The 27,971-nt window shown below is 47.1% G+C and overlaps 1 protein-coding gene and 1 long non-coding RNA gene across 2 annotated transcripts in view; one reads left to right on the top strand and one right to left on the bottom strand.

Annotated features, from left to right (window-relative positions):
* The window catches only part of LOC136790383 (uncharacterized), a 53,430-nt gene extending 25,700 nt beyond the window's left edge, over positions 1 to 27,730 (top strand). Inside the window, exons 2-3 of the long non-coding RNA XR_010830243.1 lie at positions 11,566 to 11,702; positions 27,244 to 27,730. This is a non-coding gene — a long non-coding RNA (uncharacterized lncRNA). The remainder of the gene's footprint in view (positions 1 to 11,565; positions 11,703 to 27,243) is intronic.
* EMP1 (epithelial membrane protein 1) lies at positions 13,799 to 26,592 on the bottom strand. The gene is made up of 5 exons (XM_013196773.3): positions 26,414 to 26,592; positions 15,771 to 15,889; positions 14,966 to 15,068; positions 14,721 to 14,861; positions 13,799 to 14,115 (listed from the first exon to the last, which is right to left on the bottom strand). Exons 2-5 carry the CDS (start codon positions 15,846 to 15,848, stop codon positions 13,952 to 13,954), a joined length of 486 nt encoding a protein of 161 aa, XP_013052227.1. The 5' UTR covers positions 15,849 to 15,889; positions 26,414 to 26,592; the 3' UTR covers positions 13,799 to 13,951.
* Positions 27,731 to 27,971: the final 241 nt, after the last annotated feature.

Genomic DNA, 27,971 nt, shown 5'->3' on the forward strand with positions numbered 1-27,971 from the left:
GGCCGCCGTAGATACAGGGGCCCAGCCATTCATGAGTTCTGAGATTGTTTTCTGCCCTCTTCCTTGGTTCATCTACAAAATTTCAGGTCTCTTTCTTTGCCAGGAATTCCATCATTGTGAGACCTTAAACACTTGGTCCCTACCAGATTTGGAGCAAATAAATTGTAAAAACACTGATAAGGACAAAGACGGTAATAAAAATCTCCTTTGAATGGTGAAACCCCATTCTGAAGGACAAAGATTGATGTGCCTATGAACGAATGTGGGCTGGCAGGAGGCTGCTGAGCTCACGATCTGTCAGACTGACCAGAATTGCTTCATTGTCTCTTCTTATTCCCCTCCTGGTTGGTATCCATCTGTTGTCTCTTGTCTTGGCATATTAATTTAGGTTTGTAATTGCATCCCATCATCAGAGAGAGAGAAAAAAAAATCTTTTAAAATAAATGAGCATTTGAATTTAACTCCATCCGTAAAACTCTCCAGTCTTCATGCTCTCCCCCAGCTCTGTTCCCTGGTCCCACTCCTGGCCATCCCACTTCACTAGTCCATTATACCACTGCCCTGCTCCTCTCCCCCTTTCCCACTTATGTCATGTCATTACCCATGCACGAGGTAGAGGACTCCTGCAAAGAGCTGGGACTTCAGGGGCCTGTGATGTGACTTTTGTTCATGGATGTCCCCTTGAGCTGCTGATGTGCTCCTTTTGAAGGGCAGATGGCAGACAAGGGTTTTCTTCTGTATAGTCAGTGGCTGGACATCTACTGTTTTCCTGCCCTTGTGTTCTTTTTCTTAGGCTTCTCTTCCTTCACCCTCATGACATCCCACAACAAATACAATATCCTCCCTTTTGGGAACTTCCCATAGTGTCTTGCCTCTGAGACATGTGCCCCTCTTGAAGACACTGTCCTTGGTCACTTGCAGGTTTCCTTGGGGGGTGGGGGATGTGTTGGTCACCTTTATCATCTAGGTCACCTTTATCATCTAGGTTTTGTGGCATTAACCCATCCTGTCAGTGACTTCTTTGTCAATGTGACTCTCCAGGGTAGCTTTCACAGTGCTGAGGAAGAGGAGAGTACAGGAAGGATTCAACAGTTCTTCATTTTGCAAACAACACTGAGGTTTTTGAGTCTGCTTTCCCTCAAGGCACCATGATGTCACAGATGACAGGAGTGAGTGACTTGCTTGTACTGTGAAGGCTTGAAGAGTTACACTATTCACAGCAGCTCTTACGTTTTGTATGGAGGCATGAAGGGCTGGAGATGCTGGCACTGGTAGACATATTTGTGGGTTGAGATGCTCCAGACACTGTCATGATGCTTGATTTCTGAACCCAGGCTTGTCTGTAAGCAGCTGAGCTGTTCCTAAACTGAGCCATAACCTCAGCCTGATCCCACAGCATATCTTGTCCTAACACCCTCCTTGCCAAATAGCCTTCAGTCTTGATCGTGAACCCTGTGTATGTGGCTGTTGGGAATAAATCATAGAATCACAGAATGGTTTGCGTTGGAAGGGGCCTTAAAGATCATCTAATTCCAACCCCCCTGCCATGGGCAGGGACACCTCCCACCAGACCAGGCTGCCCAAAGCCCCATCCAGCCTGGCCTCGAGCACCTCCAGTGATGAGGCATCCACAGCTTCTCTGGGCAACCTGTGCCAGTGCCTCACCACCCTCATAGTGAAAAATTTCTTCCTCATATCTAGTCTAAGTCTGCGCTCCTTTATTTTAAAGCCATTGCCCCTTATCCTGTCACTACACTCCCTGGCACAGAGCCCCTCCCCAGCTTTCCTGTAGGCCCCCTTTAGGCACTGCAAGGCCGCCAAAAGGTCTCCCTGGGGCCTTCTCTTCTACAGGTTGAACAATCCCAAATCTCTCTGCCTGTCCTCATAGGAGAGGTGCTCCAGCCCTTTGATCATTAAATTAAGCTTAACAATGCATTAATTGTTTAAAAATTACTGGGTTTCTATTTATTCCTAGCATGTGCAAATTATTTTATCTCATTTGTCTCTTCCTTCTTCTACCTGTCTGAGCTCACAACTGCACTGTTTTAAAAGAAAGCTGGGGGAAACAAGTACTTAGGACAAGACACACAGCCATACAGGCTTGCTGACAAATCTCAGGCAGGCGTGTGGTCTGACGCGCACACTTGTGGGCCAGCTGCAGGCACAGGCCATGTGGGAGGTTTCCGAGGGAAGCAGGCTGCCAGAGCAGCAGAACGGCCCTGGCGAGGGGTAGCTCTGGCTGTGCTCATGCAAGAAGAGACTGTATGAGCCGCTTGAGCAGTAAGCAATGGTGGTCTCTGCCTCCTAGCACTACAGGCAAAGCAGAGAAGGCTGGTGTGTCTGCCAGGAACAGGTTTGATGGTATTTGGCCCTCCTTTCTCCCTGGGTGGGGTTTGTCCCAGCACCGGCTGCTGCTTCTTGACCCCAGCACAGTGGCAGACCTCTCACGTGGCGGGGACTTGGTGCTTTCACTGCTGGTGCTTGGGTTTGTTTTCCTGCCAGGGAAGAGAGGTGTTCTGTTTAAATACAGCATTTCCAGGGTCTTGTCATGGCTAATACACAAGACCTCTTGTTCTGGGTGTCAGCAGTAAATTTTGCCTGTGCATAGGGGCACCTTTGAGCTAGCTCTGAACCTGCCTTCACAAGCACACACATGCATGCTCGTACTTCTGCAGCGCCCGTTAACAGGAAAGAACACTCGGTATAAACATACACACACACAGAGCCATATGGACACATGCTTGTTAATTGAAACCAGGCCCGTGTACTGAATCTCTTTGTTAGCATCCAAATCCTGGCCAATCTGCCAGTACTTATGAGATGCAAGACTGGATCACTTCCATTGTCTGTCACTTAAAAGCTGAAAATTATTTTGCTGGCCCCTGGCCCTTACTCCCATATTCTTTGAGAAATAGCATTGGCATTTTGTTTTAATGCACATGTGGATGTATTTATATTTTGTGCAGTATATTACATGTAAACTATAGCTGATACTTACTTCTATGCAGATGGCTAGTGTAAGGCATACAAATCACTTAAGTTTATTGTCAAATCCATCTTAAGTAGATCGAAATGCAGTGAACTCCACAGGAGGGAATTTTTCCTTATAAGTATACTACATGCACTGAAAAGCAGTCTTTGGATGATAAAAAGAGTTAATTTGAGGAGCAAAACCGAGTACCCAGGAAATATCACAATTAAGTTTGGTGTGAACCTAAATAAATTGCTTTAGCATCCCAAATAATTGACTGTATTAGCACATGGCATTTCAGCACAGGACCATTCCTCTCTGAACAGTGCAAACCTTTGCCTTATTCACTGCTGGTATTGAAAAGTCTGAAGACAATGAGCTAGCAGTCCCCAGGCTGGACACAGATGGACCTTCATGCTAAGGCTGATAAATGCTGTTGGGACAGTTCAGAGTGACTACGTGCCTGTCCTACAGCATTCTGTGTGTTATTGTGGGGAGTCACGTAAAGCAGCCAGTGCACAGACCTCTGTGGATATTTACTGTGACCAAGTTTTCACGTGCCACTTTATCCTCTTGCCAAATGACAAAAGTATCTTATGCGGCCACACATACAGATATCTTAAAATCTCTCTCCCGTGTCTGAGGTCTGGTCTTGCGAGCAGACTTCTGTATTCTTCGTCGTGTTTTGTGGGCAGAAGATGCAGCTGGCTCTCATGTCATGAGCATGTACATCTCCTGATCATAACTTGGATACGTAAAATTCTACTCTGGAAGCCATGGCTCTAACAGCCTCTGTGAGGAGCACCTGACCTTTAAACAGACTAGTTTTACGTCCTGATTTTTGATATTTTTTTTTGATCTGCTTGTCTCTGCTAGAAGAGCATTTCTTTGGAGGAGGTAGGGAACTGAAGTGACCAAGAGCTGAGTGAGCAAGACAAGCCTGGCACAATCTTTGCCTAATGAAGGCAATAGGTGAAGGAAACAGTCCCAGGCATGGGGACTTGGGAAGTGTGGGCTGGCAGGGAAAGCTGATTTGCAAGCATTTTATGTCATCCAGTTGAATCCATGCCCTTCACCAATGTTGCAGACCATAATTTTCCCAAGGACTTGGTATTTTAAAACACACTATATGTATTTGATCTGTCTTCTCTCTAAAAGACCATTGGGAAGATTTGCCAGTGATTTACTGTGCCCATACTGGGGGGAGGGAAAGCAGATCATTAAGCCTCAAATACAGCCTGCCATCTGGATGGGCTCAATGCGCAAGAAGGCGTAAAGTTGGGATGCAAATGTGCAGCACTTGGTTCTCAGCCAAGACAGAGCTTGTGCTCAATTGTTTAAAAGCAGATCTAAGCAGACATGAGTTATTGCAGCAGAGAAAAAGGGCTGATGAGAGTCCTTGGGGTCTGCTTTGCAGAAATCACTACAGATGAAACCCATGGGAGCTGTGCTTTGAGTGCATGGAGGTTTCTACACGTGGGCTATTGGTGTCTTGATACTGGCACATAGGATTAGTTGATTCTATTGACATTCCTCTTTGTATCTTTGTGTTTCCCATCCAGAGGGTTCACATTGGTGGGAACTTTCCCAATGTCTCCCAGGTGAGGTGTCCTGACTTGAGGTGACTGTTGGCTTAAGGAGATGCTTGCAAAATTCTTTCCACCTCTGTGTGCAAGCAAGAGAATAAGTAACACCAGCCATGATGAGAATGTTACCGTGGTTTGTAGAAATCCTGGCTTTTCCCTCTGCCTTTGCCATGGACTCTACGGGATGCTGAGCAAACCACATAGACCCAACCGTTCTGCAATGACCACAAGCTGTTTCATTTTGTGTGCTGGGACAGCCAACCACTGTAGTGCCCAAAGTTAAGGGTCAGCATCACAGATTTTTGGCTGTGATCTGCCTATGACTCAATTCCCCTGTTTCTAAAATGGCTGTAATAACGGTTTGTTTTTGTAGGGGTGACTGGAAGACAAAAGTCCTTTTGAGTTTGAGAACTGCTCAGTGGTAATAATAATGAGGCAAATCGGAAAGCCCAGGAGGGAGCAGGATTCTGTGTGCTGTGCAGTGCACTGCTGGCATGCAGATAAGTATGGCCACAGCATGGAAGAAAGATAGCCTCATCCACAGAGCACGTCTATGTGCTGGATGAGGCAGCAGGTTCTGTGAAAAGGAGAAGAATATAGGATCAGGCAATTAAAACTGTACCTCTGTTATTATTTCTGTTTCTAGAGCTTGGTCTTTCTGTACAATCCATTTAGTATCAAATCAAGAATGGCTGGGAATAAAATGCTTATTTTTAGAGACTCTTGTGGGGTTGAAACTTACATTTGATATCAAAAGGCATTTCCTGTCCATATTTGAAGTTGGTATCATGCTATTCTGCAGCAGTTGCTAGTGGAAACTGTTGATGTGTTTGGTACACTTCCATTATCCATCACTCTGCTCTGCAGTTTGGGAACTGGAAGGCGTGCAGGTGGCTTCATTTTAATATCTATTTAAAGTGTAAATGGCTGTCTGCAGTGCCCTTTGAAAAGGCAAGGGCTGTTGGAAGCTATCAACACTTGTGGGAATTAGGAGTGCACCTGTGGTAGAAAAGAGTGGTAAATGTGATGCAAGACAATCACTGATGGCTTTGAGAATTTAAGCTGAGACCTTTGTCTTCTGAGTACCTGTGGGAGCTCTGGGAGGTGGCAGCACTGTGAAGCAAGAGAAAAGCAGTCCCAAAGAAAGCTGTGTGGTGCTTTATCTGCTGCAGGGGTGACATGGCATGTGTTGGTGAGCCCACACCTGGAAGGGTTAGGGATCATATTGGGTGCTCTTGGTTAAATGACAAGTTGCACCTACACTGTTAATCTGACATTCTTGAAGGTGGGCATGCAGATAGTAGGTCTGGTCAGCATACTGGGAACAGGCAGTTCTTTGGTAGATTCAGAAGGCAGATGTGTCATAACTTATCTCCTAGTAGAAATCTGTCTTCCCAGGCCTGGTGGATGTGACTTTGCAGCCACGCTCTCAACTTTTGTAAAATAGGGTATGTGAACCTATAAGAACTGAGATGAATCCATGTGTATGAAGGATGCTGTCATGAATACAGCAATTTTAGACAGTGAAAGAGATGGAAAATTTTAGGTTCTGTGGCTTCCCATCCATTGCACCTTCTCAAAGGGAGAGCACTTTGATGAAGGAAGAGCTCCATTTTGATTGGATCCCATTAAGATCAGTGATCCTGGGGAAAAGGGTGAGGTTACAATGTAGGAACATGGATCTGTTCTGTTAGCACCACCCAGCCTGACACATGCATGGCTATGTAGTCAGTTTTCTGCCTGAATTGCGTCTAGATCTGACTCTGCTATGTCACAAACACTTTGCTGATGTTTGGAGACCTGTGCAACACAGCTAGAATGGTCAGAAAGCTAGGAGTGGGCTAACTTTCCTGATTGTGGCTTCTCTGAGCAAGTGGTGTGTTTATGTATTGCATATGTGTTGGTCTAAGTGGCATTGATTTTCCCCTGGGCCACAAAGGGCTCTTACATGACTCCCAGCTTGTGGCTCTGCCAAGTTGTATTTCCAGCTCCACAGCAGGGAGAGGGTAGAAGTCATTCTAGGGAAGGATGAAAGGAAAGAGACATGGCAGAAAGCATTTGGTTTTCATTAAGCTTTTCCTTAGAAGCAGATATTGCATTTTTTTTTTTTTATTTTTTTATTTTTTTAATGTTACCCTCTAAGTGGGAAAATAAAAAATGTGACAGAGAGAAACAGCATGGGAGAAGTTCAGCTTGGGTGCTTAGTATGTGTCAAAGCTATAGTCATCTGAATGTTCACAGGCCAATGTGCAGTAACTGTTCCTTTGGCTGTATAGATCAGCCCAGTTTTCCTCCCTGGGCTTCACTGGTTCTGCTCCAAAGCACACTGGATCTGGATGTGGCTTTGCTTGATTTTTCATAACCAATATCTGCTTGAGGGTTTATGAATCCTGACCCAAATGCCCTTGTTTGTTAGTCACACTGTGAAAGTAATATGGAAAGGCTCTCCTTGGGGGCCTGTCTCCTTTCACCGCTCATTGCTGCTCATTAGCTGCAGGCATGGCTGAAGCCGGCAGCACTCCAGGAGAGCAGCTGGGGAGGTGGCAAGACCACCAGATTCACCTGTCCTGGCACACAGCAAGCATGGCCTAAACAGCTGATCCCCAGTCCTTGTTGGGGGGCAGCATATCCCTCCCTTGCAGCAAGAGCTCTCTGCTGCCGAGGGAGGCATGTTTGAAGGCTGTGGGGTGGCTGGATTACAGCTTGCAGTCCTGTACCCTTCCCCAAGGATCTCCTCTGAATTGCCTGTTACACCTAAAACCTTTCCCTTTCTTGTCCCAAGCTCTGCATTGCAGAAAGAGCCCAGCAGGTCCACTCTGATTTCCCACTCCTGCAGAAAGCAGCCTGGGAGGTGGCAGCCAAGGGAGCTGTGTGCAGAGGCTGAAAATGGCTGGAGGAAAAGGGAGGTCCACTTGAGGAATTAGGCTGAGGGGCAGGAGACGCTCCTCCAAAGCTCCACAAAAATTTCCAGAACTCCCCAAAGCCAGTGGCCTTTCCTCTCTTACCTCTGCCAGAGCTTTGGTGACTGGATCAAATAAATGTTTTATAATTTGCAGAATCCTCGGAATTTAAGTGGAAAAGATGATTTTTTCTTCTCCCATGCTCAAGTTCATTTATCTCCTGTTGTTTGGGCTGTACCACACTTCCGCACCATGACTCCCTTTTCCCCAGTAAGACAGCAGTCAAACCTCACTGTGGGCGTGCAATTATACAATGGGGACTCCTCAATTTACTGCACTGCAAATACAAACTTTGCCTTATTGCAGCAAGTTCATTGCAAATTGGATTGTAGTCTTTCTCTCTTCAGGGCACTCCAGCACCCTCTCTGTTCTCTGCTTCCAGCCTGCTTGATCCAGGTCAATGCAATTTCTCTGCCTCATCTTCTCTGACAGAACGGAAGGGATGGCATTAACTGCAGGAGTAAGGGACAAACCCATTTATTTCCTTGAGTGCGAAACAGCTCTCAGCGGCCAAAGAGAATTGAGCCGTGATCATTTGTTCAGGCCTGATGGCTAGGAAGGGTACATTCATTCCCCTTTATCTGTAAGGTAGGGTTTCTTCTTCCATTTCCATTTTCTCTGTAGGTTTCTCACTGGTGATAAATACTCCCACTATGTTACCTCTTATGTGCGACAAGCTGCCCCGACATGCCTTCTTCTACGTGACATGCCACAGGCTAGGGAGCCTGGCTCAGGGCTGCCAAGTGAGCCTGGGACATGCTCCCATTTCTGAATTATACTTCGACAGAACAGCAGTGGCCTTGTGGCCTTGGATGGGGACACTCATGCCTCAAAACATGATATATTCAAGCAGAGGCATCACCGGGCTTGCACTGACCTCTAGTGACAATGAAGGGGACTGGGGGCTTTGGTCAGCGAGGAGCTGAGAGGGCACATGCAGGTCCTTGGCACTGAGATGGTTACAACAGTTTGCCCCGGTTATTTTTTTTTTCCACTGTCTGACCACTCTCTGCCTGCAGAACCTTTCCCTAACCCCCAGCCTGACCCTCCCCTGTCCCAGCTCCATGCCGTTCCCTCGGGTCCTGTCGCTGTCCCCAGAGAGCAGAGCTCAGCGCCTGCCCCTCCGCTCCCCTCGTGAGGGAGCTGCAGGCCGCCATGAGGCCTCCCCTCGGCCTGCTCTGCTCTGGGCTGAACAAACCAAGGGACCTCAGCTGTTCCTCATACATCTTGCCCTCCAGATCCTTCACCATCTTTGTAGCCCTCCGTTGGTCATTCTGTAATAGTTTTATGTCCTTATTTTGGGGCACACAAAACTGCACACAGTACTTGAGGCGAGGCCGCACCAGTGCGGAGTAGAGCAGGACAATAAATATCCATCTGCTGACCCCAAAAGTCAGGTGTCTGTCCATATGTAGATTTGTCTGGAAGGTAGAGAGGGGTGGGAGTACCCCCAACATCCCTCCCTTTAGCAACTCTGTGTTATGCTCTGCAGGTCTCACGGGGCAGAGCTCCACTGCACTGCCTCGTCCCCTAGACCTCATTGCAGATTAGCCTAGAAGATCAAATGAAGCATGCTGAGTTCTCGTAAATCTCCACTGAAGAGCATGCCTCCTGATCTTGCTTCTAGGCTAGCTGGAGGCCTCTTACCCTGTGGGTTGACTCTCCTGGTCCCTAGAAGCCTGAGAGGGTGTGGAAAGGAGGAAGGCTGCCAGCTACAGCCTTCCACACTAGGTTGAGCAGAAAGGCAATCAAGTTTCCTAAGCAGTGTAACAGATGACAAGGTGTATATTTATCCCAGATACCCACATACTTTGGGTGAACTGTGCAACATGAGATTTGTCATCATGCATCAGATCACTGGTGTACCTAATCTGATACTATGGCTCTGACAGTGTCTGGGAACTGAGCTGCCCGCGGTGATGCACCTTGCCAACCGTGCAATGCAGGAACAGAGGGTCTGGGATTAAAATTCCTCCACAGTTCCTCCGGCAATCAACTGGTACCCTGGCTGTTCTTATTATCTGAGCAGGCAGAGCTGCAAATGTAAATAATCACAAGATTAGGCAGCCTTCTGAAGACAACTGGCACAACTACAGCATACGTTTCTCAGTTGCCCCCTGGGCTGGATATGCTTTGAATGGGATAGTATTTCATGCTGATTTCTTCTTACTTTCCCCTGTTAAATGATTCTTGGTATAACTGCATCATGGATGTCAGGAGTGGAGAGTTACTGAAGTACTGGAAGTGACCCATAATCTTTTACACAACTCCCAACATCACCTCTAATGCCTCCCATCATCTCTCTGTTCTCTGCATGCTTGTTTTTTGTGTTGTTGCTGGTGGTTTTCCTTTTTCATCTGCTGTCTTTGCTGCAAGGGAGTCAAGCCATTCTCCCATTCTGGCTGTGCTGGCAGGGAGCTGCATTCTGTAATGGTGCTGTTGCGTTTGTGTTTTCAGTGCTGTCACCACCTTTGGATCAGTCCAGGAGTAGTTACTTTGCTTGGCTGATTTTGGCTTCTGTCTTTCACAGAGAAGGAATCTTCCCTGAACTGTCTGCTGCAGCTTTTGCAACACTCCCTTGAACATGTACAAAACATTTCAAACCCGTTAATGTGAGCACGTACTGGACTGCTTCTTTCCAGCCTCCATAGCCTAATGCTCCGGTCAGAGCAAGAGTGTTTCTTGCTGTCTCTTGTCTGTCTGTCATTTTTAGCTCTTCCTGCAGCTCCCTGCTCTGCTTACTTTGTGGTCAGTATGGAAACGGATTCTACTTGTTCTTCCAAAGTAAGGCTAACAAAATGGTTGGAGCTGGCAACACCTCATTACACCAAGCACCTCCTGTTTGGAGAACGTGTACTTATCCTCATTACTTAGAGGCTCTCAGAAAAGTTGCATCCGGCAGGGCTTTCCTCTGTTTATGGAGTCTGTGAGCTCCTGGTGTGATTTTAGACAGCACTCTCATGTGGTCCATGCATTTGGTCTGGTTGATCTAATGTAGTCAAATGCCATGAATCAGTCAGTTGTTTGTCCATGGAAAAGCCCTTCCTCCTAGCACTGCTTTGGCTTTATGACCTGCAGATAAAGGACCAACAAAGGGGAATCCTTCCTTTGGTGCAGGGGTACCTCAGGAATTTTGTTTATCAGTTTATCCTCTGTCTCAGGCCTTTCTTCCCAGTGCAAGGATTCTGTGATTTGTCCCTGATGTAATGGAGTCTGTTTGGGTCCAGGTCCTTGTGAGGCTTGGTTCCTGAAATCCCTATAATGGATCTTTCTGGAGTGCCATGACTTTGCATCTCACAGTCTGTTTGATGCTGGGTCAGTGACCCTCCAGGTTGTGTTGAAAACGTTTTTTGAGCAAACACCAGTCATATGACACAACCAGTAGTGCTTTTTGCTCATATCCTTTTCAACTTCCTTATGTTTTGTAATTGATTTAGTTTTGTGGGCATCTGCTTTTCTGTTTGGTGTGTTCTGTTCTGACAGGGCCAAATGTAATTCCCTGACTGCCATCTCCTAATGTAACAGGACTGAGAAGCTGGTGGTGAGAGCTACCAGGTGTAAAGCAAAGACTGTCTCAGTTGCGATGGGTTATACTTAAGGGACTGGGTTGACAAGGTTTGCCAGATGCCAGAGGATCCAGTAATTTGTACTGACTATAGATCAGAGCACTGATTCTCTAAAAGCCCAGGTGGTTTTTCAGGCAAACCAAGCTGCCCAGAGTATCAAGTAGCATTCATATCCTTGCTGAGCTGCCAACAACGATAGTATGCAGCGAGGCAAAAGGAGACTAGTGTTCAAAAATTGAGACCATTGTCTGTGACCTGTCCTGGGCATCCCAACAAAGTTGGGATTGTCTTGTCATCATGTAAGGTATTATATTGTCAGGTGTGATCTGTGCCATGCTAGAAACAAGGCACAGATACCAGCCTAGCAGTGGAAGCGCTCCTGCAGAGCTCTCTGGCTAGCATCCTCTTGTATTCCCCACCTGTAGCCAGAGGACTCTCATCCCCCAGTGCCTGACCAGTCTTTGCTTACCCTGCACTTCTAGGAGTGCCAAGAGGATGAGGCACAGCAGGATTCCTGGGACCTCCTGAGACAAGAGAAATGTCCACCCACTGCACACCATGAGCCTTCCCACACCCTGCTGCATATGATGTCCGTCTGATGAAACTTCACCTTCCACAGGTATCATGTCATGGTTCTGCCCTTGATTAGCCTGCATTTTAGATTTTCCTAAGGTGGCTTAATTGATTTAAAAAAAAATAATAATCCTACCAAGCTGATTCCTGATAGGTCTCACCTCAGAGCTTATAGGATTGTGCCCACGGTTTGGTGAGACCTGCCCGTGTCCTGGTCTTCGGACTCTTTGTTCAAGCTCTTGAGCCACTACTGTGTTCGATCAAATCTAAGGAGCTTTACCAAGTCCAGTGGCCCAAACACCTTGGTGATATTGCTTTAGGAATCACTTGTACTGAGGGTTGGTCTTAGACATAATAAATATTGCACCACCTTAGGCACCAGTTTACACAGATACGAGATTCAGCCAGTGAGAAAGTACACTGCCAGCTCTCCTGGATGTGAAGCAAAGCCTGGCTATAGGACTGAGTGTTACCACTGCCCACACTATCTGCTTGAGCTTGCAGAGAGCCTGAAGCAAGAACTCTTAACAGTTGTTCTGCTTCCTCCTCCCCTCCAAAAAGGGAGATCTTTTAGACTGACAAAAAAAGAGAACATGGTTGTTCTGCATCATCCTAAAGGAATGAGCTTTGATTCACTGAGTACAGCGAATACCTGTTAACAAGTATATGAAATACTAATGAAAAAGCACCAAAGCAAAACTCTTTATTATAAAGGGAATCAGATTTTTTATTTTTATACCCTTAAAGTTAAAAATATGCATTTCAAAGTATTTACAGTGACTATATATGAAATAACCTTTGTTAATGAAACAGCAACGTACAGTAATAGAATATATCCACCAAATTGATAAAGTCTACATAAGAAGAAAATGTAACAGAAGGGGGGGTGGAGGTAGGGGGTGGGGAGAGGTAAACAGGGTCCATGCACAATCTGCACCTATACATTTTTAGATACTCTGCCTTTTAGGTATGGATGGAGTCACAGGAAGTTTTGACCTCTTGTCCCTTATAAAGTCAGCTTGCAACTGAGATTCTTCAAACTGACAGAAATATGTGGGTTGCAGCAGTAACAATGCCTGACTTACCCATGCCAGCTTTTCACATGGGGACCTTGTATTACAGAGTGGACTCAAAATATCTCAGCAACCCTGGGAGGTAGGTATAGGCAGATGGAAAAGCACCGGTTTGTGACTGGCCTAAGATTGTGCAGCAAGGAGCAGAACACACAAGTCCTGTCTCATCTCTCCAAGTCTCTCATCAGGGAATACCTTTCCTCTGCTAACAGGTAGCATCTGCTTTTGTGACAAGTTTTGTCACAACTTGGGGCTCTCAATTAATACTATGTCCTGGATGACGATGTGGAAAAACAAAACAAAACAAAACAAAACAAACAAAAAAACCACCTGCCTACAGATAAGGACTTAAAAAAAAAAAGTGATGTTCCAGTGTTGTTGCTATGTTCTAGAGCTAAATAGAAGATTTAAATGTAGATACACATTCAAATGATTCCCTCCCTGCATATGCATCATTGAGCAACTGCATCCTCTGTAATTAGGAACCCCTACGTACCTTCCCCACCCCTCTTCTTTTTCTCTCTCTCTGTCCGTCATCCATGCCTGTATATTTGCCCTTCCTAACTGTATTTGATTCAACTGTGGGAATGTCAGATAGGAAACAGAACAGAAAAAAAATATTGCTGCAGTGTTCATGTAGCATTTTTAATACTAATTTAATCTGATTTCTATTGGGTTGTTTCTCAATTTAATGTCTTTAACCTTCTTATATGTGCATATATATATATATATATATAACTGTAACAAAAGGCCCATACCATTTGTTTCAATAGACAAAAAAAGGAGTCATAAGCCTCACTGCCCAACCCACAAGGCACACTGAAAGGTAAGTGGGAAGGGCTCTAGACAGGGAAAAAGATGTAGCCCTTGTTTTTGTGGTGCTCTTCAGTCATCACTGCTGGACTTGAATGTTTGTGAAGGTATCGCATAACTTTGCAGAAAAGGGGAACAGCTGTCTGGGTCACTTGCAGATTTCTGGTGCAGCAGCCCCAGGAGTGAGAGATCAGTTGGAGCTGTTTTTCCCTCTGTTTGGTGAATGAGTTTCTGAGGATTCTAGTTTTGTTACGTATTTTTCTGTAGTGGTGGCAGAAGTGATGATGGTGGCTGTTTCTTTCTTTTTTCTTTTTTCTTTTTTTTTTTCTATTGGCCCAACAGTTCTCTCAGCAGAGCAATTCTTCCCTGTCTCCAGCAGCCAACCCTCTCCCCAGTACTCCCATCAGCCTTATTTTTTCCTAAGAACAAGGTAGAGGATGCCAATGATGAAACTGAAGCAAAAGCAGATCCAGGCCAATATGAAGCTGTAGCCGTGGTGAACATTTGTGAACCCTGACCGCAAGCCTGTGAACCGAGCTGTGTAAATGGAGGCTCCAATCAGAATGCACAACCCTGTGGGAAGGAAGGGAAAACAGAGAGTTGGAAAATGCACAGAAACCAGCATTGCTGCAGGACATCTGAAGTCATGTTGTCCCCTGAGGTTGCAATGCATGTCTTGCGTCATCTGAGAGAGGGGCTGCTGCCCATTAGGCTTATTTCTAGAGGGTTTCTCTTGCAGACATGATGACTTGGGGCTTGCTTATTGGGTGCCATGTGGAATAAACTTTTGATAACTGGGAATCAGCAATAAGATCTGCAGACAGTTTGGCGCTACACGTTGAATCCTATGAGCAGTAGCTGTCTAACTGTTTATTCCCCTGCCCCCTGAAATACTTGAATTCTTTTTTTTTTTTTTTCTTCAAAGGTATTTTGCAAAACCCACTGGGAATTTCTAATGAAAATCTGGAAATATTTTCATTATCTAAATCAGATTAAAAATACGTATATATCACTTTTCAGTTCCTCTATGCTTTATTTTACCAAAAAATTGGGCCACTGGAAACTTCTAGCTGGCTGACAGCTTCCCCGATGGCCATGTGTTGCAGACACGTGTGGCTACTTGTGCTTGCGGAGGCACTAGGAAGCATGCAGAGCTATTTCAAGGCGTGCATACTTACAGCAAACCAGCATGATGGCTCCAGTGATGTAGAAACGTTTGCCTTTCTCTAGGGTGAACAGCTGGACAATGAACATGACAAGCGCGATGACGGAGAAAATGATTGAGAGGATCATAAAGGCTTGTGCTGCTTTGAGGGAAGCTGTGAACACACAGGGAGCAGATCTGAGGTCAGGACTCTGCCTCGGTATTGTGTACCAAAGTCTGGCAAATCATTGCCACAACGAAAATGCAGATGTCACTCACCCGCTTCGCTGCTGCTGACTGTCAGCTGCCTGCAGGTGCCATTGCACATTAGCCAGAGTCCCCACGAGGCTCTTCCCATGGTGGTGTTACCCACCATCCAAACCTGAAATGGGACGACACAATTGTGTTGGGGGGTAGACGTACCGGGGTGGTGGTGGGGGGGGGGGGGGGCACAGCCCCGGGCCCGGCCGGCCCCGCGGAGCCGCCAGGGGTCACCATCGCCCCGGGCACGGCGGCAAATGGCGGCGGCAAATGGCGGCGGCCTCGCCCCGCCGCTGAGGGGCCTGGCGCGGGCGGCGCGTCCCAAGATGGAGGCGGCGGCAGGGCCAGGGCCCGGCGGTGCTTGGGCCGCGGGCCTTCGTGGGTGGTGATAAGGGGTAAAATGTTAGGAGGTGTGTGGATGGCGGCTCCCGGGAGCGGGCTGTTATCATAAAAACAGACAGGCACGGGAGAGCGCGTAATTATGTAACAGCCTGACAGCCAGATGGGATGATAAATACCACTTCAAAGCCATCAGCTGCTGATCTCCTCTCGCTTGCACGAGGAGCGTTCAGGTGCTGCCGGTTCTGGGATGCAGCACCGGGTACGACAGGCTGCCTCCCCATACCACTGCCTCCCCATACCACCCCAATTCGGCTCGCATGCCCTGGACTCCCTGCATCGCACCCTTACTTGCGAGCAGATGTCCTTCATCTACAGACCTCAGCACCCACCAGCCCGTCCCTCTGCCAGCCGTATGATGGGCTACTGCTGCAGAAGGTGACAGCAGCCCCCAGGTGTCTCCTCCAGGGTGGTCTCTACTTACGTTGGCAATGGTGGAGACGAAGAGCATGATGACGGTGGCGATGTGAACCACAAAGATACCAGCCAGTAGCACCAACATCTTGGCGTCCTTCCTAGGTGGTGTCGCTAATGCAGAGAGCTCTGGAGGAGAACAAGAGCAGAGGGAGATGATGAAGGGAAGGGCTAAATCAAAGAATACCATTGTTGTAAGCTTTATTTACATGTGACAAAGCAGGTTGATCTTAAAACCATTCTGGAAGCATGTAGTCACAAAAAAACATAGCTAAAACCTTTGTCAAAATCTGCAAGGGAGTTGCTCAAGCAGTTAAAGAAAGCCTGGAGGTAAAGGAACCAGTCTGGGAGGAGATGTAGAGCAGGGGTAGTTAGCTTTATAGCATTTTAAAAATAGCCTGGGTATATACATAGGTTGCTTAAACTGGTGTGTGGTTATGTAAAATAAAAACGACATACTCCAGGCCTACACTCCAGGAAGCAGAGTTTCTGTTCACAGGATTCACGGAGGTCAGGAAAGATTTTGTCTTCCTGTTCTCTTTTCCTTTTGCAGTACAGCCTTCTCCAGCTGGTCTGGGACATTGACAGGTGGTGCGGAGTGGAGGAATGGTTGTTCCTTGGGTACATCAGGTGCTGAGCAATGGTAGAGAATGGACTGGGGGACTCCCAGTACTCACTGGCCTGCTCCATTATGTAAAGAGAATAACTGGAACAGAAACACCACTGAGGTGTTCTGGAATAGAGGAAGATGCTTAATTTTGAAAAGTACCCATTTCCTTTTTAAAACTAGAGGCATGCAGATCACTTTATTACTGCAGTAAGATTCTCTTGTAATGCAAATTATTTTTTTTTATTTTTCCCCCCTCTGCACCCTGCAAACTTTTACTTTTTTAAGATTCATTATCATTGATGAACATGTCATTGGAACGACAAGGCTTTTGGGAGGGGAATGTACTTTAGATAGCTCTCATGACACTCTTTATGAAGTCTGGTGGCTTTTTCCCTGAAAATGTGAAATACAAGGAATAAATCTCAGCTGTAAGAGTGAGTGCAGGCAATTCATACAAAGTGAGTGAGCATATTTCCTCTCCTTCCAGGAATTTAGTAGTAATCAGTCAGTATAGCCACAGATATCAGGCAGGAAAGTTTGCTGGGCCCACTCTGTGGCCATTGAAAGACTCCTTCCTAGAAAGTGTCACAGGCTGTGTTGCTCTATCTCTTGGTAGGGATGATACTGAAGTGCTACTGAAGAGCAGTGTCAAGCATTTGATTAATGTTGGCTGTCAAGTTATTTTGGTCCATGTGACTCAAGTAAGGTTTGATGCTGTCACAATTTGTACAGGGTGTGGTAACATTGTCAAGGAACAACACAATTATATTTCATGATGTCTTTCATGCAAACTGTGACAAAAAGCTTTGTAAGGTCCTATAAATATTTTCTTTATTTACTCACTGACTCCACCTTCTCCACTCCTGTCTTTCATTGTGGCTGTATATGGGATTGTATTCCTTTAAAGTGCTGCTGCTATTCCTTGCACTGCTTTGTATACAGTTTCCACAAACCACAGTGGGCAGGCAGGCTTCTCCATCGGTGGCACTTTGTCCAAATTCAGGATTAGCTTTGTTATGCAGCCCTCCTACCCAAGAAAGATAATTCTTTAGAAGGATGAATTAGGTTTGGTGACTGGTCATATCTCCTGAGTAAGAACTTGGCCACCAAGTGCTGGATGAGAACTGATATGAATACCTCCACTGTACCTCGAGCTGTGAAACTATTGCTATCACTGAACTAAGTTATATAGCTGCAGCAGGTACCTTGAACGCAGCATCTAAGTCAAATGCTTCCATCCCTTTGAATACTTGTCATCCTTGTTTCTGATTACCTTGGTTCATACACAGAATGTAACAAATGCTATTGCCACTATCATCTACTGTTATATATATACCATATTATGGCAGACCTGCCTGCTGTGCCTTTGCTGAACAGTGGCTAAACTTTCTTCCTTTCCTAGATGAATGTTCTTTTCCATGTTTCTTTAAAAATGAGTTCAGTGGTTTTTTTTGCTGATTATTTTTGAGGACCTTCAAAAAAGCCCTGTACTTGAAAGACTGAAAACCTACTTTCATGACATCCTAAAGGACTAGAATAGTCCTTTAAAATGCATCTTCTGTTTGCATTCAGAAGGGAAAATGAGGGAAAATGTTACTTTTCAATGTAAAGAAAAAAGAAAGAAGAAAAGGAGAAAACCAAATCCTTTATTCCCTTTGCTCTTTCTGCCCAGTTTTTGCACTGCTTTAGAGCACTGTCAGTTCAGGTGATTTCAATGTACCTACTTCCTGAGAACATCAGCACCTCTCCCTGAATATACATGCTATCAAATGCATCCCCCCCGGGATATATGTTCATAGCTTAGTTTTGAATCTTTGTGAGTTAAAGCACACACCTCCCTCTCTATTCATTCACTTTCCCCTTCCTTTACCTCTCTCTGCCTTTTAAATAAAACACTGGAGAACAATCCCAAAGGAACAGTGGGTGAACAGCATTGAAATAAAGTCATCTCTCTCTGACTATATGACATGGACTTTTCCTCCCATTATGCAGAGAAATTGGCAGAACGTTAGTGACTGACAGGATACTCTTTCCATTTGTTAAGTGTGAGACATCTTTCTCCGCTACAGGGTGGGGTCACACTGCTGGAGCAATAGGACACAACTGCATGCAAATGCCTTTTCTAACATTCCCCTTCCTAAACTGCAGTTGGATTTGGAGTTCCTTCGGCTCTTCTCGGATTATGAGTCAGTCTTAACCTTCATAGAGCTGCCATTTTTTTCCACTGACTCACCCCAAAGCTCTCAAAACCATAATTATTTAACCCTAAAAGTGTTCAGGACACTGTTAGTTTTAGGGCTGCTTCTCAAGAACCAGTCAAGCAAACAGGCTGTGAATCCTGCATTGAACCTCCTGGTGCATTTTCTTAAGGAGAGACTCCAGCTAAGCCAAAGAAAACAAGGCTGAGATATGAGAGTAGAATGACTACTGAGGTAGGACATTCTGGTGGGGAAGAAGGAGCCAAGATCATGCACCTGCTGAACTGCATGGGTAAGTCAAGAGAGAAGATCTTGCACTGATGACAGCAGGCTGGGCTGACAGATGAGGAGAAATACTAAGTCCCACCAACAGTAACCATGAATAACAATCACCATAGAAGCCTTCAGCACAAAAATGCCTACAGATAAGCACGACAGACTATCTACACAGAGACTTTTTCTCTATCCATGCAGGAGTGCACAGAGGAGGAAACAACACACAGATCTGCTGCACCCTAGTTCAAGTTCAAGCAGTCAAGCACTCCATTAAAAACTGAGACAAAGTTTTTCCATGCAGGCAAAATGTAGCCACCCATAACCTCCCTCTGTCTAGTGAAGTGTTTTGGAACCTGCTGTCTGGAGGGCAGTCCAGAGAAGTGAGTCCTTGCCCTTAGTTTATCGCTTAGCATAGCATCAGGATGGAATGCAAAGTGCCACTTGGAGATATAACAAAGTATAATTCCCATATTATAGTTCCTCAAATACCAGGAGTGGATTACTTAAGAGGACAAACCAGATTAGATAGTGGTCTTTTGTTTCTTGCAGAGAAAAGGAGTTGAGAGGAAGTGTACAGGATGTTTCCACAGGAATGATTGGGTTGTTTGGTTGAAAAATCGGAACACTCTCAATTAAATCTGAAATATTTTGGATCTGAAATGTTCCTGAGGGGTGAAGTTGTCTGACTTGTATTCCCCTTCTCCTCTCTGAACTGAAGTTTCTGCATGGGACTACCTCTCCTAGGGTGAACTGATGAGGTACTGAGAGATGCTGACTGAAGGGAGAGCATACAGAGTCCACAGAGCACGACATTTAAACCACACCTTCTGTGAGCACTGTGGTGACCTCTGACTCCCCTGAAAATCAGGTTTTCTGCTGAAGTCCCTTGGGATTAAGACATTCCATTTTTCAACATCTTGGGGAAAGATTATATACCTTTGTGTACACAACAAAAATCTCCGTAGATTGAAAACAACTGAGATGAAAGAAATTCTGCCTCCCCTGGCTGCCACCACAGAATATAAAAAATGCATAAGTCAGATCAGTGGTCCTTCTCAACCAGTACACTGTCTCTGATGGTGGCAGTAGGATATATTTTCCAGTATTCAGAGAAAGCACATGAACCTGGCCATAGACACAGCAATACTGGTGCTTTGAGTCAGGGTCAAGGACACTCGGAAAGGAAGGGCAAAATTGGAAAGAATGGGACAGAAAACACAAAGTATTTGATGCTGTCTGAAACTGTCACAAACTGCCACCTCTGTCACTGGTACATTCCTCACAGCAAAGGTAGCCTACAAATAGCAATGCTGCCATGATGCCATCAAGTAGGGGAAATCTCAGGGTAGAATAAAACTTTCTACTGAGTTCATAGATCTGCCTTTGACTGAGCTGAGGCCATGGCTTCATGTTAGCCCTGCTATGATTACACGCCTTGTCGCTGTGCATGATATGAGCGTGAATTCTCATCATGCCCAGGGCCACTTGGCTGTCTGCAAAGATGTGTTCTCTGTGATCTTCTGGTGGCACGGTGACTTTGGACCCATTGCACTGATACTAGAAAGCTCATGACAATTTTAAGCAAGCAGATTTTTTTTTTAACTATTATTTTTTATTTTCAACCTTTGCTCTGCTTCTTGCTTTAAATCCAGCTGAATCTGGAGTCCTTGCTGACTCCAGACTTTTACAAACCACTCTACGCCAGCACAGCTGTTGAGAACCTGGTTTTGACAGACCGGCCTGACTCAATTTACAAGTCAGATGCTTTTTATAGAGATGCAGATGAGTAGGCTGGTGCCTCTGGAAAGAGATTTCACATGTGTGGGAAAAGGGTTGGGCAGGAGGCGTGTGTGGGCACATAGAGACCTTTGGAGCCTCTGGTTTATGGCAGTGAAAAGATTTTATGCGTGCATGGGTGTTGTCTGTCTGTGGTGACCACATGGGGTACAGCAAGGCTGTAGAAGTAGCAGATGAATGTCAAACAAAAGAAAAGAGTAGAGCAGCCCGAGGGGTTAAAACTGAATATAAGCTTAATTAAATGAAAGATTTTGCCTGGTTCTTGGGAAGCATTTCCTGGTGGTACAGTCTCCAAGGGATCAGGGGGAATCGCTTTCCCAAGGGAGTGGTTAAGCCTCAGCACGTGAATCACTTCTTGTGGGGCCAGACAACGTCCCCGAGAATGCACCCTTGGTAACGAACCTCCCCTTGCTGACAGATGCAAGGGGGAGTCAGAAAAAATGAGACACTAGGGTTTTCCAGCTCTTGTGCTCATGATTCATCCGAGTGGGGAAATGTCAGAGCTCCTAGGGCAGACACTGAGAAATTGGCATTTTCTCCTGAAGAAACCACCCTGGAGCACTCAGCCACGTGACAACATCAACAGAAACTCCAAAGCTCACTTGGTAGTAGGAAGGGGAAGAGACAGCTGCCCAGGGCTGGGCAGGCAGCCAGCAGCTGATGCGGGAGGAAAACACTGTCACTCCTTACACTAGACATGCTGTGGAAGGGCTGGGACTGGCGGGCAGAGAGCATGGCAGTGTGGGGAAGGAGATCTCAAAGCTAGCAGCAGCACAGAAGTGATCCTCCGCACCTTGTGAGGTTCTCTGGGAAGCACCCTCGCCCCTGATGCGTTGGATGGTCCCTGGGTGGGTGAATTAGATATAGGGAAAGGCTGGGAGTTGCTGGGACTTGCAGGGGCTCAGACAAGATGCCAAGATATGCAAGAAATAATTGTGGGAGGACTGACGGTCTGGGAGATGACACGGTGTGTGTAGGGGTGTGTGTGTGCAGGTCGGTGTGGCTCCCTGTATGAATGGGAGTGTGTGTCTGTGGTTTCTCTGTGAGCAGAGCTGAACTATGTGTGTGCATGCATGCGTGCTTGTGCACGGATTCCTTATAGGTGCACATATTTACCTGCACGAGTTTGACAGTGCCCATGTGGGAGAAACCATCTGACAGCTCTGACAGGGAAGATCAGGTTACAGCGTGGTGTGAGCAGAAGTGCACATACCATTTCTTCATTTCTCTTGGGAGTGCCAGCTTTTCTTCCTTGCTATAGCCTTTAGATAGAGGTGGAAGGTCTGTGGAGCCCACATTGGATGTGTTTTTGGCTGCATTTATTAATTTAAAACTGCAAATCTCTGATTTACATAGATAATTTTATAAGGACTGTCCTTTTATTTGTTTATTTATTTATTTTTAAGGAGAGTAAAGAAATGGTTCCTCATCAGATAGAGTCCCTCTCTCTCAAGACTGAAAAACCTCTGAACGTGCCAGTACAGACTATGAGACACTGAGGTCAACGTGACTTAGACATCTCAAGAGTCTGAGCTTTTGGGTCAGTCTGCCTCCAGGGTGTCCTTGTTCCTATAACCCAGCTTGGAAAACACAGTGCAGGACTAAATTGCAAAATTGTTCAATGTGTCTTTCTTTCAACCTCCAGTGCATATTGTGGGGGGAGGAGAGGATGAGTGAAGTAACACCTCCTGGCTATAAAGAGCAAGCAAGACGATGCTGTGCAGCTTGGAGTTGGGCTGTGGTCTTTGGGGGGAAAGGGGGATGAAGGTGGTCATGAAGTAAAATGTCCTGTCTGGCTTTGAGAGGGCTGCTTACGCCTGCAGTTACTACGAGCTGGCAGAACCATGTGAGACAAGGGTTGTTTGAGCTCATGTTACATACGGAAATGGCTTTCTGCACAAGAGAAGTCCCCTTGCTGGAGCACACCACGCTGGTCTGGCTGCAGCTGCTGAATCCAGCTAGCAGGCAGGTTGGCACCAAGTTCCTGGAGCTGGTCTTCAGCAGCCCCCTGACCAGCTTGCTCCCAGCTCTGAGCATTTTGCAGCTCACCCCTCTTTCTCCCATGGCTCTCACTGTCTTTTCCTAGGGCTTGTTGGGGCCCGTAGGGGAGATGTCGATCAGGAATGAGAAGAATGTGGACGCTGGACCCAGTCCTGGCAGTTGCTTTCACAACTCCCCACCTTAAGCAGACTCTGCCCTGTGAGGGCAAAAGGGCAATGAAGGCCTTCACCCCAGATTTCCTCAAATCCAAAGATATCCTCTATGTCACAAGAGCTAAGCCTTGAGCATTAGCCACTGCTCACCTGCTTTCAGCCACCCGGTGCTCAATAGCCCATTGTGTTTCTCTGCATGGTTGGGGATGACCTAGTCCAGGATCTGTCCCTGGAAGCTCATTGTGGGCATATACCCACCCATGCCTGTGGAGCAGATCAATTTTTTATGAGGGAAAAGGGTTAAATCTTAACTAAGAACTTGGAGAAATGGTCAGTCCATCAGGGAATGTGGGTTCAGGAGCAGAGTTGTCCTTCCCTACCATGACAGAGCATGGACTACGTTTGATCTTACTCAGAGAGCAGCTTCCATGTACTCTCTGCCCTGCTGCAAATAGTTCAGGAGGAGGAGGATGTGTGGAGCTGTAAATTTGGCCCGGGTTTCCTTTGTTCATTGACCAGCTGTTCAAACTCAGGAGGTACTTTCCAAAACTCTCCCGGGGGGGGTGCTGAAGAAATCCTGCTCCAGATTGCAGCCCCCGGATGTACTGCTTTGCTGCCCTCCCTGGAGAGTAATATCAGAAAGCAGTGTAAAAGAGGAGGTACTCTAGACTTCTCTCTGGGCTGTTTATATGGGGAATTGCTGCTGGACCCTTTGTCATGCTATGGGATGACTGCTGCTGGCAGAGGATCTGTACGGTCACATTTGGGCTGGTGCCTCAGCTCATTCATTCGGGGCTGGTGTTACAGCACTGTAGCTACCGGTTAGCTATCAGTTCAGCAAGGCCATGGAGAAGAGTCTCTTTTACTGTGCATGCTGCTTTGCCTCAGCAGAAAAGACTCGTGCTGCATTAAGCATCCATCTTTAAATGGGGAGATGGAAATCTACTTCCTTACCCCCCTTTTGGGTGTGCACCTCTGGGGCTCTTACATCTCCTTGCCTAAAGGAAAGGTGAAGAAATCTCAGCTTTTAGTCCCTTTTCATCATTTTCTTTGCATGAGAACAGCAGGAAGGAAAAAAATTGGGAGTACCACACCCTGCAGCCTGCCCTGCGTTGTGCTGTGTGGCAGTGCTGTCACCTGCCTATCAAAGGGTACAGGCAGAGGAGAGATCCAGGGGGTCTAGCAGTGCTACTTCTTGCCTGGTGGGGTGCCTGAGTGTCTGAGGGCAGACCCCAGCTGGGCACTAGTCAGGTCCCTTCCCCTTTGTGAAGAGAGCACCCATCAGGCAGCCAGTGGGAACTGGGAAGGAGAAATGTGCTGCGGATCGAAGAGTTACATCTGCAGCTTGGGGCTGATGGGGCCTGTGGAGCCCTGTGAGAGTGAGGATAGAGCTGAGGAAGCAGCCTGCCTTCCAGTGTGCCAGCCCTGTAGCTGGGATGATGAACAGGGAGAAGGATTCATGCCTGCAGCAAACCCTTCCTCTGTCACTGTAAGCAAGGCCCCCAGGTGGGCATTTCACCAAAAAGACACTGCCTATTATCAGCAGATCTCCCAGAGCTGTTTCAAAACAGTACCTCCGCTCCACCCCAGGGCGCCAAGCAGCAATTCCCGCATGCACTCGCATTGCTCACACACCACAAAACCCAAAGACCAGCGGCTAGGCCAGCAGGGCCGGTTCTCCAAGCCCCTGTCCCCAGCAGGGCAGCGAGCAGCGCCAGCAATCCCATGGCACCCGCCCCAGAGCTGGGTGTTTCCCGGCGGGATCCCAAATCCCCTGTCCGTTAGCGTGCTTTTGGGCGCGGCTTGGCTCCACCTCTCTCATACGCCTGCCTCGGGACGGCCCGTGCCCTGCGGAGATGCCCAGCTCTCTCACGAGACGAAGGGCCCAGCCTGCGAGCCAGGCATTACTCATAGCTGGGGAGAGCCGGCCGCAGGAGCCTGCTGCGAGGAGCTCCTCAGGTGGGTGAGCAGCAGCCGCCTGCCAGGCCGTGCTTCCAGGCACCGCGGTGTGAGCGGGCATGAGCTGCGGCCCTTTGGATGCTGCTCCCCAGTGGGGCCAATGGAAGCAAGCTGCCTTCCAGCCCGTGCTCCCTCTGCACACAGTCCCCAGGTTTGGCAGCTGGGTGAGGTGTGCTGGGTGGGGGCATGGGGATATTTGGCTGACTTAGCCCCCTGTTATCACAGGAACGATAGCTAACGAGCTCCGTGCTCTCACACTCTTCATGCCCTGCTCCCTTCTCTGTGTTTGCTCAGGAAAGAATCCCACTCCATCCAGAAATGTCAAGTGCGCCAAGCTACTCTCAGAGGTGCCTTGAAGAATTCAAAACCTTTGAGTGAAAGTTGCTCTGTGGCCACAGCATTTACTTATTTATTTTTTTAACAAACCGATTTCATTGTTAATCATGACAACTCCCCCAAACACTTTCCACCCAGACTGACTGTCAGCTGCCTCAGGCAGCTTCCTGACCACGGAAACGCATCTATTTCTCAGCAGGAGGCATCCCTGCGTGACCGAGCTGCAAGCGAGAGGGGACCTCAAGAAGTCACAAAATCCATCCTGCTGCCACAAGACATGGACAGCCCAGCTTCTTGGACATCCCTATAGTAACTGTCCACAGCACCAACCTCAGCCCCAGTGATTCTCAGCTGGACTGAATATGGTCTCGGGCTTTTTCAGCCCCATGAAACTGTAGGGGCGGGCTGGGTTCCTGCTACGGGAACCAAAGCCTGCTGCCAGCAAACTGCGCTCCCTTTCTCAGACCTCAAAAATAGTTCAGGGATTTGACCGCAGGACACAAACCACAGCAGACTGATGAAGTGAGAGAAGTGGTGAAGAAGGGGAGGGAGAGGGGGAGGTTGCATGGAGAAAGGCAGGTGCGTAGGGAAAACTGGCAGTCTCTGCGATCCCTCACTTCCCATCAGCGCCTGCCCCCACCACACCCTATCAAGTCCACGCTCTCCCTCGCTTTGCCTCTCAGCACTCCCTGCTCCCGGGTCTGTGCTGCCAAGGGGGGGTGCAGCATGCATTTCTACCCATCACAACGCTTTGGCTGCCAGCTGGGGCTGCCTTCAGGAGCTGGGACCCCCAACGGCATGAGAGAGCTGCTCCCCACTGTGCCCCAAAGCCTCTCCGGCTTCACTTGGAACAAGGGCTGTTGTTTTAAATCAGAGCTTGGCAAAATACTGACGGAGCGAAGAGAGAACAGAGACATGCAGAAAAATGTGAGCAAGAGCCAGAAGTGCTGAACCAGCAGTCTAACTTCGAGCGGGCATTTTCCCTTATTTGTAAACAATGCCAGTGCCGCTCCGAAGGAGTGTGGCAGCTCCCGTATCGCTGCTGGCCCAGCCTGGGCTCCCCGTGCTGGTGTCCCAGCTGCACATGCCCTGGAGGCGAGAATTACATTGCCGGAGCTAGTGCTATATACTTGCAGCGTTGCTTTGCCCCGTAACAAGCTGGATTTCAAAGCAAATACTGAAAGGTTGAGGTGAATCCCGTGGCGAGCTCGTACGCCAAGTCAAAGTGGCAGAGCAAGGGAGAAAAGCAAGCCAGGGCTGCAGGACGAGGGGAGCAGGCACCAGCGAGTGAGAAAAGTCATTGAGGATTTGGAGAAGCTCTTACCGGGTGGGCTGGGGCCAGTGCTGGCACCTGTGGAAGCAGGAGCGTGCGGGGCCGCGGTGCTGCTGTGCCGGAGCGCAGAGCCGTAGTGAAGGGGAGTGACCTGCTGCTGGTTTAAGTTTCCTCGGTGGTACGCGAGGGTGGTGTCTCTCCACTCTGTTTTAAAGGAGTTACTATGAATCAGTCTGCCTTTAAAGCGAGGGAGAAAAAAAAAAAAAAAAGTTTCATAAGCTACGCCCTGCTTTGTTGGCAGGGTGTCAAGAGTCGCTGGGAGGAAACCAGCGATTCAAAGAAATCTGTGTAGGGTTGTGTCTGACTCAGAGCTCAGCACAGAGACCGCAGCCTGGAAAAAAAGACTGACGCTGATCCAGCTGAGTAATAGAGGCCCACAACAGCATCTGTTTATAAAACTGAACTTCTGGTTGTCATAAAAAATATTGTGTAGTTACAAATGTGGCAACGAGACTTCAACAATACAATTCCCTCAAACAAGCAAACAACCGGTTGGCATGGGACATAGTGAGGCTGGGTGAGTCACCACATCCCTCACCCCTCTTCTGCACAGAGAGAAATTGCCAAGGTTGGCAGTGTGAGGGAATGCAAATCTGACCTGTGGGATGGGCACGGGCAAGACTTTTGGGAACATACCAAAGAGCAGAGATGCTCAAAATGCAGCTCTGGCCTGGTGGTGACTCTGGAGCAAGCTGGCCAGATGGCGGTGGTTTGCTTCCACAGGGAGAGCATGGGAACAGGGAGTTTGTGATTCAGTTTTCTGAGGTCAGCATTTCTTGTCAACTTAAAGACCTCTAAAAATAGATTCTTTACATTTGCAGAGAATTGAATGATGTCTCGTGGATGCTACAGGCAAGACTGAGCTCAAGATGCTGGTTAAAGAGGACGAAGTCTGTCAGAAATCATCTTGGTTAAGATGTGATCCATGTTGTGATAGAGTTGGTGATCTGCTGCTGTAAGGAACCAAGCCTTCCTTTGCAGAGGCCCAGAAAGAGATGAGCAGTTACTGATAAAATAACTGGCAAAGTTTTTTCTCTCTTTAGTGAGGAGGAGACTGCATTGCTTCTATTCAAAAAAGAAAGCTTTTTTCTTTGAAGACTACACAGATTAATAAACTTTGCTATTTTTCAGATTATTCATCCTCTCTAGTGTTATTGATATGTGTCTTGTCCCAGTCTAATTTTAGACTGTAACAACCAACTTAAAAACAGATCTGTGGATGAAACAGCAACAAATATGACACATATGGTGGGCAAAGACTTTATGCCCAGACAGTTCCATGGGAAATTTGCCACTGATGGAAAATAAAGACAGAATTTTGTTCCCCAAGGATGTAATAAACCTAACTATGTTTATTACATATGGGTTAGAATGTGTTTATTCGGTGATATACATGAATATGATACCCATGGAAAGCAAAATACATTCGCTTACCCTGCAGAAGGAACTGGCATTTGCATTGAGCTGCACTGCCTATTTGCCCCTCCCTGGTCTCCCAGCAGAGTTTATTGGAGTGAGGGATGCTAAGCTCCACACAAAATTCTGGACC

Source organism: Anser cygnoides, chromosome 1 (genome assembly GCF_040182565.1).
Source record: "Anser cygnoides isolate HZ-2024a breed goose chromosome 1, Taihu_goose_T2T_genome, whole genome shotgun sequence".
Taxonomy (NCBI): Eukaryota; Metazoa; Chordata; class Aves; order Anseriformes; family Anatidae; genus Anser; species Anser cygnoides.